Genomic DNA, 13,072 nt, shown 5'->3' with positions numbered 1-13,072 from the left:
AGGATAACATGATTTAGGCTTGCATGTTGAAAAATGCCAAGCAACATGTTCCCATTTCACTGAAATCTTTTGAAGGTAGAGGAGGAGTATCCATAGCATGAAATAACTGCATGGCAGATCCCTGCGGTGCACAGCTCCCACTGGGTCCCAGGAGTCCCATGGCATTTGGCCACCATGAATGCACTTCCTGAGCTGCAGTTGCTAGAGGAGTATCATGCTCTCCACTTTCTTTCCAGCTTTGGAGATGAAATACATGGAAGGCCATGAGACAGAAAATTGCATTCAGGGCCTGACCCAAGATTAATTTTTAGATGCCTTAAGCAGCTTCACTGTAGCCAAGGGGTATGCAAAGGAGTGTTTTAAAATAGAGTTTGCCACAAGCAGTACATGTGAACATGTTTTCACAAAAATGTGGATAGTGTTTTTCTCCTTTCTGAAAGAAAATAAGGTCAGTTACCATTACTACTGTGAAATCAGTATTAGACTGTCAGGTAGCAGGAAGATGTAGAAATATTTGAATATACCCCCTCACCTTCGTGTATTTAAGCAAACAGGGGAGAAGGGTTGTGTGTGCTCATTTGATTAAGTTTGGATCAGTCTAGAGAGGAGCAAAGTGATTTGCAATTCTGACCCATGCAAGAAACTGTTGGGGCTTTTCCTTCATTATTCGTCTTACACTCTGACAAGCCCTTTAGCCAAGTACCTGCTGCCTCATCCCCACACTTTCAAGTGATTCAGATGCTGAAAAAGGAAGCTAGAAAAAATTTTTAAAACTGTTTCTGTTTCCTTGTGATTGATGTCATGTATTTCCTCAGTGTCTTGAGAGGATTGCTGCCAGAAAAAAATCACCCAGTAGTTGCAACTTGTATAGCTCTGGTAGCTATAAACATTCCAGGCTGCTAACACTGGTTCTTAGTTCACAAGCTGAAATCTGAACAAAGTGGGGATTTCTGAGATCCTTAATTTAGCCCTTCTTCTCTGTGCTTTACATCTAACCTGCATGCAATGCTAAAACCTCCTCACTTCCCCATCTCAACTCTTATGGAAATGACAGATAGCAGGCATTCTGAAGATGGCCCACAAGGACCAAAGTCTGAATTCAGAAAAGGGGCAGTACTGGAGAAGTGTGTGGTGAAATTTGAGCTTATTAAATAAATACTAAAGAGAGAGCTAAATATGTAGTCCTTGTGCATTGATGGTGCAGAAGATCAGCTAACAAGTAGATACAAAAGGAACTGAAATTCACAAAGCCTCATTTTTTCACAAATTTTTGACTCATGACCTAGAGAATAGCATCATGGTCTGAAGATGACAAGCCATATGTTTAAGTTCCTTGGCATTTCAGATACTGAACACCTTCCCTGCAAATGGGGAATGCAATGCGATGTCCAGTTAGAAACCTCATTGATCTGTTCTGTCTTGAGGATTGGGCTGCTGTAGGCATTTCTGCCTTACCAGAATAGACAGCTGTGTCACACCATGAAAAAAGGATCACGATGATTTCTTTCATGTGAACAAGGAAATCTGTAGATTTATCAGTGTTCATGTGCTCAAACTAAAACATTGCACAAACTAAGTTATTGTAGAAATCACAAATTTGAATTCTGGAGCAGAAAGTTTCTGATGGCAATAATGCTTTTTAGTTTTTGAAATGCTTGTGTTTTGACAAAGCACAAATGTTTTTGGCACTATGTTTTGTGGTCTTGTAGTTCCAGAAGGTCAGTTACCAACCACTGCACTAGAATTTATAAATGGAAAGTTATGTAAGAGCCAACTTTCCTAAAGTGACTTGTGTTCCTGTATTAACTAGGGTGAGCCTTCGCTGTCTTTTAAGGTTGACCAAAGTTATATGATTTTTTTTGGGGGGGAGGGTGTTTTTTTAGGAATTCTGACTGCAGAATTTTAGAGTTTTAGCTATAATTGATTTCTTTCGATGCCTCCCACAATGTCAAATTGCAGATTAATGCTGCCAATCCTCATTCCCCTTCCACATAGTTTACAGCAGTCAAATTTGATAGTATATTGTCCAGTTCATCCAGATGGAAGCAGTGGTGGATCCTCACCTGTCTAAGGTCACACTTACAGCTTTCCTGAACTGGAATTTTTCCTGAATATCTGCTTTTCTGCTTGTGAGAATAATCAATTACCCCTGAAGATCTCAGAGTAGCTACTGCAGTGTATCTCCATTCCTAGTATTTGTCACTTACTTTCAGGAATACCTTTTTATAACAAAGAGCTTAGTCACGGCTAGCAGCTCTTTAAGGAGCAGTACAAACCGTATTTTTCTCAGAACTGAAGTCCTGTATAGCTTTATTTAGTCTTCTCTGTAGTTCTTTCTCCTGAGTTTAAAGATAAATGGAAGAAAATGAAACTAGCTGAGCTGGTCAGAGTGCTAACAATGCCAAGGTTGTGGGATCAATCCCTGTATGAATCATTCACTTTAGTGCTGGACTCAATGATCCTTGTGGGCCCCTGCCAACTAAGAATATTGTGTGATCCTATGAAATGTATTTAGGAACTATATTTTGCTACCACCATATCTACCTGTGACATTCTGTGTCAGAAGTTGAAGCCATTGCAGAGGCCACTGGGTTTGTGTTCATTTTTTCTTATAATTTATTGGCTGTCTTTGTTTTGCATCTCTGCATTGCTTCATTATCAAAGGTTACAACCTAGCTTTATTAAAGTCATGGCAAATTTGGACTGAGAGACAGTAAAATCCACACAAATAAATGTCACAACAACAATCTGGTCATTCTCAGGGGACACAACCCCAGCTGCTGACTGCACCCTGAAATTCCCTGGGTGACAGAGTATTTGAAATTCCCTGGGTGACAGAGTTCAGTGTCCTTATCTCTTGTGAGTATACAAAGAAAGAATATGAAAAACACGGACAATTCTCCAAACTTCTCCAACTCTCTCAAATCTTACTTCACCAATGGTCTCATTACAGCCTTATTGTATTAAAAAGATCTCACAAGTCTTATCAAGAATATCCATACTTTAAAAGAAAGAATTAACTTTTAAGATTTAATCTGTTTTATTTTGACTTTACTGTTGTAGACGATATGAAGGTCAAGGACAGCTTTTAGAGTGATAAAAACTCATCTACTCATCCAGTGGAGCAATTTGTTTTGACTTCTTTGATTTTGCCCATCTCTTAAATCCAAGAGTGTTTTTTTTAATCTTCAGGCTGCTGGCACAAAAAATAACAATTGGAAAATGGCATATTGGCAAAGAATAAAAATTGGAAAAGGGCATATTGGCAGATAGTTCTCAAGAAGCTTTTCACCTTTCCAATCTCAGGTTTAGTTCCCATTTCAGTAAAAATTGTTTCAGACATAAATGGAAGCATTCCCGCCTGCACAGGAAGATGCTGGACCACCAGAGGCAGACTTTATGAAATCCTCCCAAGGGCCTTGTCCTATCCATGGTACTGCATTGAGCCTTTGTCCTAGAACAAAGGTTTTTTGTTTGCTCCAGTGAGGTGGAGCTTAATGTCTCCTTCATGATTGTTCAGGTTTCACACAAAGGGTCTGTTTTGCATGAGTGGCTGGAGCAGGCAGAAAAGGAAGCATCAAAAATTGTGCCTGCAGCAATGTTTCTGCTCAGACTCCATGTTCACAGTAGGAAGAGCCGCAAGGAGTGCAGAAAACTTGGGACAGAAGAAAGTTACTAAGTTGGGAGATGCACAGTTTTCAAAAAGAGACCAGAAATCTGACATCTTTGGTTTATTGAGGCTTATTAGAAGTGAAGTAAAATATTCTTCTTTCTGTAAAAAAAATTAAGCAGCATAATTCATTGGGAAGATATAACGACTACCTTAAACAATTTGGTGACCCAACCCAGCCTGGAGAATACCACCAAAGTACTTTCAGCAGCAGCTGGGGAGAAAGCAGATGTGGCATTGTGTTAATGCTATCAGAGCATCAGTGAATTGTGCAGCTGCTGGACATGCCTTTATTTCTAAAGAATGTAGTGCTCTGTCACTCTGGAAAACTGGGGGAGGTAGGGGGAAATTTAGATATGTATAAACCAATTATATCAGGAGGAGATATGAAGTTAGGGGGTGTTCCCACAAGCAGGCTCTGGTTCCCCTGCCATTTGACAAATTTTATGAAGGCTGATTGCAGCTTTACACCCCCTGCACAGAACACAAAGTGCACAGAAATCTATAGTGACTTGCATGTGCCTGAGGGATCATCATTGTCAGAGAATGTCCTTGTGATTCAAGTCATTAGCATTATCATAAATCAGTTTCAGATGTGACTGCTGTCTGACATTTTTACTGCTCACAGATCCAGGGTTTTTTGTTTCATGGGACCCCACAATTTTTCAGGTTGGAAAGGCCTCAGGAGTTCATCAGGTCCAGCCCTTGTGCAGAGCAGTGTCTGCTATGAAGTCAGAACAAGTTCCCTGGGCTTTGGACAATCTGTTCCTGAAAACTTTGCATTTCCCACACAAGGACCCAGTTTCTGACCTCTTCTGAGTTACGTGGCACATGAACACACATCATAATGTGTCTCAACAGAGCATCAGACTGCAGCAGCCTTGGCCCTGAGATTTGCCCTGTTGTTTAGAGCATGCTGCTGATAATGCCAAGGTTATGGGATAAATCCCTGTGTGGGCCATTCACTGGAGAGTTGGACTTGATGATGATCCTTGTGGGTCCCTTACAGCTCAGAATGTTCTGTGGTCCGTGACTTAACGCCTCAGAGTCTCCAACAATTTGGGATGATGAATTTAGGTTGTTTGCTGTGTATCAAATGTCCTCAAAACTGCAGGTGTGGCTCTGCAAAGACTGCTGTCTGACGGGAAATACAGCAAAGATAGCACGAGTCTGCAGGCTCACTCTGGCAAGGACCAGGTTATGGTATGCAGCAAGCTTCTGTAGCCAGGCAGTGATGCTGGCCTCTGGTGCTGTGTGAAACCCAGTAATTCCTCCGCAGATTGCAAAGAACTTTATGATCGTTTATAGAACTGTGCATCAAAAAAAGAAAACAGCTACCAACCTAACTGAAAAAAAAAAAAACTTAAGTCTTTACAGACAACAAGGTTTTTACTTTATTATTTTAATGGTAAATTAGATACAATTTCCCATCAACAGGCAATCATGCCTTTATGATAAAACCTAAACTTTATGATTTCTTGGCTCACAATAAAACATAAAAGCTCTTCTTTGTGTAAATCAATGAGTAGATGCATAGCCTTCCTTCATAAGAACCCTGTTGAATTCCTTCTGTATTTTTCAACTACCTGAGAGGTGCATGGTAGCTTCAGGAGGTATTAGGACTTTGTATTCTGTGCCACACCTCTATGCAACACGGAAGCACACCTCAAGAGGAATCTGAAAAGGGGGGTAACTATTAACTTTACTGTTGCTTCCATACTAGTAAGCAGTTAATAGTTACAAACTGTCTTTACTTATTTTTTACTTTTACTTCATAAAAATACAGAAGGGCAGTTTCTTTTAACAATAAGATGCTAGAGTAAGATTTTGAGTGAAAAGATCCAGTACTATGCAGTCATTTAGAGAACTAAATTTTCAAGGTCGATGAAGGTATGGATTTGAAATAGCTGTAAAAACGCTATTTAGCACTAACAAATTAAACCACTTATTTTTCCAACATCTTACAAAATAGATTATTGAACAGAGAAGAGAAATCCAGCATTTGACATGAATGCTAGTTAGAACAAGATATTATCTTAACTTCAAAAATGTATCTGTGAGGTCAGCTCATCTTGTGCGATACAAGCTCTGAAAGGAGATGGAATTATGGAAGTTCTGTTTATGTCAGAAAGAGAGCGACATGGAAACATTTGGCAAATCAGGAGATCCAACCACATAAGACTCAGGCTACTTTTTGATTTGTGTATTGCACAGTTCAAAAGGCTAAATCATGTGATTTATATTCCTCCATAGTAGTAAAAGTTCTAAACTTAGCTGATACTATCCCAAAGACCCGAGGTGCAATTCAAAGCTGAGATGTGTAATAATTTTCAAAGTAGGTTTCCTCTGCCCTCACTGTGGACAATGTAGCATAAATGGTAATAGGAAATGAACAAGGCATGGGTTAAATTAAGCTGCAATCCTCAATACACACATAGAACAATATCTTTAGGGTAGAACACTTGACTTGGACAGCCATACTTCTGCACATATATCAGGTTCAACAAATAATATGAAACATATGCTGAGAGGTTTTTTGCAGGAGAAAAACAGGAACTGCATTTCATCACAGAATAACCTTTACCAGTTTAACCATCTTCCACAATAAAATCTGTTATTCCAGACTCATTCCAGGTTAGCATATGTCTAACCTATTTTTAAAAACATCCATTTTGGATTCCTTTATTTCTTTCTGAGGAACATAGAGCCATACCATGTCTCTGTCATCTGCCAGTGTTTCTTCCCACTGAAGACTGCACAAAGTCTAGGAAAGTTGTACTGTTGTTCATAGCTCACTGGGATACTATTTTGTGCTCTATATTTATCAATGAACATTTCAAAAAATAGGCAGTTTTCTACAAATGCCAAAAAGCAAATCAGTCTGCCTCCCTGCAGATTGCTATACACATGACAGTAGCCTTTGTTAGCATAATGTATTATAATGCATTATGTAGTGGGTCTCTGAGGTTTAGTAATCCCTGTCAGCAACCAGAATAAATGGAAATAGCTTCCAGGAGATGCAAGGCCTATGAAAAGACTGTTATTTTTCAAGAACTAGAAGCATTCAGAGTCACACATGCAGCCTTTGAAACAAAATCTCATGAACAATCTTTCATCACAATCATTTGTGAAAGTCAAATGCTATAATTGTACTTAAGAGAATAAAGAGAAATTGAACTGAACACTAGCAGTTCTGTACTTTCCCTATTGGAAAAAAAAAAGATTTGGTGCATTCTCTTAGGCTTGGTGGCAGCAGAAGTTTTTAATTTTGACTTTTGAATATGCTTAGACATGGAATTTGTCAGCTGAAGATAGCCAGGTTCCACATAAAAATAGGCATAACTCTTCAAAGAGGGTGTCTAAGCCACAAGTGAGAGCATTTTCTACTTTAATGCACAACTGTATTGGAAAAAATCACTAATATTAGATAACAGATCATAAAACCTGCATGGGATGAAGGTGCACCAGGACTACTGAATTCCTGAAGCCATAACTCCCATGCAGAGTGGGAAAGGGATCTCGTACACTACACTTGCCCTGCTTTTTATGCCCTTCCCCTCGGCATCTCCCAGTGACCTTTAGCAGAGAGATAGTACTCATCTAGCTGGAGCTTTGATGTGAGCTAGTACAGCTGCTCTAGTTTCCTTATGGTGCTGTGAGTTGTTGACATTTAGTAAAGTCTTTCAAATTTTACTCGTGTAGAACAATTAAAGTAACCAAACCCAAAACCCTTCAGATCAATTGAAATTACTAAATCAACTTCAGAAATGCTTAGGTAACTGTTTTTGATTCTATAATTGATAATACATACTAGTGTCTTTATGCAGAACTCCTTATTCCCTGTAGCATTCCACTCTGCTGTTTACACCTTTGTTTCTTCCTGTATTTTTAAAGCACTCATCACTGGCCAGTGAAGTTCCAGTTAAATAATCAAAGTCTCTAACAAAACTATCCTTTAACATCATGCTGCACTCAAACCATAAGGCAACAGCAAATCAAATAAACTCTGTTGCTAGAATTCTACAAGAAAAATCCTTATTCCCAAAACACTGAAATGCTTTGGCCTCAGCAGAGTTGCCAGGTACAACAGTCAACAGCAAAATGCAATTGCAGCCTGAAGCTGCAGTGCCACTCTGCATGCACATTGCTTGCCTCTGCAGCAGCTTTCACTGTTTAGTCTTCATTTCTTGATTAGATTAAATGAAGGTATAGCTGTAACCCTAACCAAGCCATTTATTCTATATTTAACCTTGCAGACGTGCACAGAAGCGTAAGTGGGGGGAGAAAAAACAGTGTTAACTTAGGAGAAAGATAGGAAACAGTAATAATAATTAGTAACAGTAGAAATAATTTACCTATTGGTAAATCTACTTCCTAAAATCTTTCCTGATCTGAGTCACAGAAGTTAGCACTGTGTATTCCAGTAGAGCCAATCTCTAATTGTCTGTGCCACATTTTCCTGGACTACTGTTACCAACTTCTCCAGTCTTCTGTCAGGCATCATCTTTTCCTGAGATAACAGCAAACATCCTAAAGACCACTCAGAATCACAAAAAAGCTGACTTCATCCTATTTTCAGAACATACCATCTGTAACAAAATTAGCAACTGAAATACCTTCCTGCTTTGCATGTTTAGTGTAATTCTTTGCCTGAAGTAGAACCTGGGTTTTTTCCACTACATTTTGTCTTTGAAACAATGAAGTTGCAAGCACTCTAGGATTTGAATTGCAGAGGGCTTGAATGATGCAAAGCATTAATTTATTTTCCTGATGCTTTGTTCCCTCTGGGCATTGAGAATATCATCCCATAAGATGATAGAGAGGGCTCTCTCAGCAAAATGAAACTAGTTATCAGTACTGCAACCAAAAAGATGGAAGCATGCTGAGACGAAAATAGAAGGTCCTTCTGCTGCCATGCCTCACCTCCTCAAACTACTTATTCTTGAGCTTAGCAGTCTTTGCCTACCAGCTGCTGTATAAGTGCTCTTTGAAGCCATTTACCAGCACAACTCTCTGCTGATCAGGGGTGGGGAAGACTGCAGTTTGCAACAGCTGAGGGGGAATGACCACACACCACCTGGGTGTGAGTCATTCTCCCTGACTGGCAAACTGACCTTACTCTGGTGGGAGTGGGGTGGGGATTGACTCTGTTCCTATTGGGGCCAGAAGGAAACCTTGAGAGAGCAGAATTGAGTACAGTACCTTTGGTCACTCATTTGCTTGCCTGACTAACCATATTCAACGCTTTCAAGTGGCTGTTGAAGAGGGAAAGACGGCTCTGTTTGCCTTTTGCTGGCAGTGGGCAGGCGCTGCTGTTAGCATACACGTGTGGAATCTGGCAGCAGCAGCAACTATACTGCTCATTGGGGCACTAAATGGCATTGTGCAGTGCAAACAGTGTAAAGGTCCTTGCTTTCATGAAAACAGCAAAATATAAATGAAGAGTGGGCATCTTTGTATCTTGCTTTATTTACTGGGCTTTGAAGAAAGATTTGACAAAATATTCCCTGTATGACTGCAGTCTGCCTAAGGGTGTCTCCAGCAATGAAAGAATTCACTCTCTTATTGTACAGTTACTTTTTAATAACTGAATTCTCAGCCACACAACCCCCTCTGCTCTAGATCGTCCCCCCTGCTTCAGTCATACTCTGTACAAGTAGATTGGCACAAGAAGTGCTCAGTTCTTTTGTCTTCTGCTCTTACCTTCCTCCACTTACTGTTCTCTGTAGAGGTGATGGAGATACACTGCAAGACAGTATCAAATTAGTCAAGTAAAACATGCAATTGTAACAAAAAAATAGTAGTTCCTACCCTAAGAAGTGGAGAAGAAAACTGAAGATGGACCTTTATGCAGGAATGTGAAATGTTTTGTTCACCACACACAGGGTCAGAACATGGGACCTCCCACAGGCCACTCAGTGACAGGCCTTGGGAAGCTCCTGCAGTCTGGGTGCTTGGAGGCTAAGCAGGAAGGGCAATTTCTGACACCCTATCAAAGAATGAGAATGAAATCCCCAGCTATCTTAGAGGTGGTAGGACTTCAGAGACGAGTTTGAAAAGTCATCTGAACATGTAGGGGTGTGACAACTGAATAAAAAGAAAAGAGCTAGCTGCTATGATACTAAGTGGTAGGCTAAATTATAACTGAGGGGGTATAGAGTCTTACAGACTCTATTGTACAGCCAATGTGCATAATTTACAGAGTATACAGATTTGTAACCTGACAAGACAAGTCAGGTTAAATGCCAGAGCATTTAAGGTCCCCAGTTTTGCACCATTTAGTCAGCTTACTTCCTTAATATTCATTTTACAATAAACAACAAAATAAGAATAACAAGAATAATTGTTGCAAGAATATTGTTACAAGAATAACAATAAGTAATTTTTAAAATCATAAAATCAATTTAAATAACAAGTGTACCTGAAGGTACACTTTCTTATAGGGAAAGTCCTGTAAGGACTGTCATGACTGTTCTTCAGTGAGTGCCTTGAGCTGAAGCCAGACCTGCAGCTGCCAACAGCCCCTTCAGCTCAGATGGAAGCCTCAGGACTGGCCAGAAAATTAAACAGCATGTTTAGCTACCACTGTACCTATTGCCATGGATTTTTCATGGAAACCTTCCTTTCCTGTATGGACTAAACAGCACATTCTTTAATGAAAATAACAAGACTTAGCGGATTTGTAGCCTGAGAGCACCATGTCTGCAGGACTGTGCTGAACACCTTTGCCTTGCTATCAGACTTACTGCATACCAACAGTACTCTTTCCAGCAGCAAATTTAAACCCCTAGTCTTAGATTCAGGTCAGATCTCTGGGTCTTGTGGGACTACAAATCTTTAGTTACTCAAAAATTTGATAATCTGTTTAGGAGTACAAGTGTTTTAACCAGATCAAGTGCTGTAAAAATCTGGGGGTTTACTGTTTGAATAACAATAGACCATTCAAATACAACCACTTGCCGAAACCATAAAAATTCTTTCTCTATGCATCACACTTCGTATGTGAGGAAAATTAAGAGTAGGAATTGCTTCTGAAGTTAAGATATCTCTCTTATGTACACGTGTATTCGAATGCAAGCTGAATATATAGTTTGTATATTTACCATTAGTAGTGTTATCTACTCATAAGTAAACAGATATTTTAGTCCAGGAGGACCTAACCTTTCTTGTGCTTCCCTTCTGAAATATAAAGATTTTTAAATTTTGTTCTTTCTAGCTCTGTTTTGTGATGTTTTGGACGCCAAACGTGTCAGAGAAGATTTTAGTTGACATAATTGGAGTAGACTTCGCTTTTGCAGAGCTGTGTGTCGTTCCTTTGCGCATCTTCTCCTTTTTTCCACTTCCAGGTAAAAACATATAAAGAAAATAAAAGTTCTGTAACCTTTGTGGCTCCTTCAGAGCATAAGCATTATATAATAAAAGTTAATACTTCTATGAAAGAGCAAGACAAGCTGGACAACAATAATCAAAAGGTTTCAGATTCCTAGCTCTGTAATTAAATGCAACATCTTTTAGTGGTTTCTGCTTATATGACAAGACAGTTTCATAATAAAGGTAAACTACAAATACAATAATAAGTACATGTAGATACCCTTTTTGTACCTGTTACACCATGTGCCACATATAAGCCAGATGGAAATTTTTCCTTGGTAGAAATTCTCTTTAAGGAACAGGATAGTCTGGGGGTTTTTCATGAAGAAAACAGAATGGACTGACCAATAAATTGTTCTCTAAAAGAGAACAGCTTTTAGGAACAAGTGCTGTCCATAACTGATTTTTTTTGTTTCTTCATTTTCCCAAATCAGTATATTAGAGCAATTTGAACATAAGATCTACTTCCTTTCCAGTAGGGTGCAAAGTTACCAGCAGTAAGTTTTGCAGTGGTTATTTCTGAACAGTGCTCTCTGCATGGAAAAGCTGCATATGAAGTGACTGACTTTATTTTTTTACTATTCTTGCCTCTTTTTCTCCCCTGTTTATGAACAGTGACCGTCAGAGCACACTTGACTGGTTGGCTGATGACTCTGAAGAAGACATTTGTGTTGGCACCCAGCTCAGTGCTGCGGATTATTGTCCTCATCACCAGTCTCATCGTGCTGCCTTACTTAGGGTAAATCATTATTCCTCACAGAACCCCTGGACTTGCTTTCCTCTTCATTCCTCTTCCCTGTCACTTGATAGCTGAATTTGCATAGCTGGGAACATTTTCTCCAAATACTAACCATGATACAAAGCCTAAATAGTGTCACTATCTGCAAAAGAAACATTTACAAATTTACAAGCATGACTGCTCTAGACAGGCACAATTGTGATGTCCCTTTGGAAAAAATACACAAATGTCAAAGAGGCAAAAACATGTCCTAAGGGGAATTTATTTCCATGTTATTAAACTCACTGTTAAGAAAGCTAATGGAACAATATCTTGTTTATAAGCTTAATAATCTATTCTACAGCACTCTGTACAAGACTTTAAATTCTTAGTCCATAATTTGATTCAGTGTGCTTCTTTTACTAAACAGTGTAGCCATTAAAAACAAATGAGTCCTTTAAAATACTAGTTATTCTCTTAGGCAGTGTATTGTGTCTTTGAAGAAAATATTTCTGTTATCAGATTGGTTATATATGCCAGTAAAAATGTAATTGTGAATAATTTTCTCACACAACAATGACTGCTTTCTTTCTATGCCTCCAACAGAGTTCATGGAGCCACTCTTGGAGTAGGATCCCTTCTTGCTGGTTTTGTAGGAGAATCCACCATGGTTGCAATAGCAGCCTGTTACGTCTATAGGAAACAGGTAAGAATTAGTCTCTGTGGCATCTGATGAAAGCAAGTGGTGAATATAGCGAATTTTAGTTCAGATTAAGTTACACTTTAGCAACATAACTCCCCAGAATCCTCACTTTGGTTTGCTTCCCTGTCAAGTCTCAGAAGTGTGCAGCTTGGGAAGTCTTTGGGTTGAAATAAAACCAAAAGGTGCCCTCCAGCTGTTAATGGGCATCTAGGCCATGGGACATGCTGGTCTGCAGTCAGAGAGCCTCTTGCTCCTCAAAACATGTGTATTGTGGATACCCTGTCCTTACCACCAGCAGTTTTGTGCTGTATATTTGCTGCTGCAGTACAACTCAGCATCTTTTGTAGGCATAGGAACTACTCATCCAAGCTTACAGTATGTGAATCTATATGTATATAGAATCATAGAATCACAGAATCACAGAATCATAGAATGGTTTGGGTTGGAAGAAACCTTAAAGTTTCAAGGAGTTCCAAGTTCTTTCCCATGGAAGGTGATATGTAGTGTTACATAGTGTATACATTTACATCTGTAGGTGTACACTATGTAATACATATATCTCTGTATATATACTTTTATTTCTTTATAAAATCAGCTCTGCTGAAAATCG

At 39.2% G+C, this 13,072-nt stretch overlaps 1 protein-coding gene across 1 annotated transcript in view; it reads left to right on the top strand.

Annotated features, from left to right (window-relative positions):
• Positions 1–13,072, top strand: part of ANKH (ANKH inorganic pyrophosphate transport regulator) — a 104,756-nt gene that overhangs the window by 84,051 nt on the left and 7,633 nt on the right. The window contains exons 11-13 of the mRNA XM_031058265.1: positions 10,887–11,016; positions 11,657–11,780; positions 12,366–12,465. Of these exons, the coding sequence (XP_030914125.1) occupies positions 10,887–11,016; positions 11,657–11,780; positions 12,366–12,465 (354 nt within the window). The remainder of the gene's footprint in view (positions 1–10,886; positions 11,017–11,656; positions 11,781–12,365; positions 12,466–13,072) is intronic.

The sequence above is a fragment of the Geospiza fortis genome, unplaced genomic scaffold (assembly GCF_000277835.1).
Source record: "Geospiza fortis unplaced genomic scaffold, GeoFor_1.0 scaffold281, whole genome shotgun sequence".
NCBI lineage: Eukaryota > Metazoa > Chordata > Aves > Passeriformes > Thraupidae > Geospiza > Geospiza fortis.
Note: the sequence above shows the minus strand (reverse complement) of the source record. Positions and strands in the feature narration are given on the sequence as shown.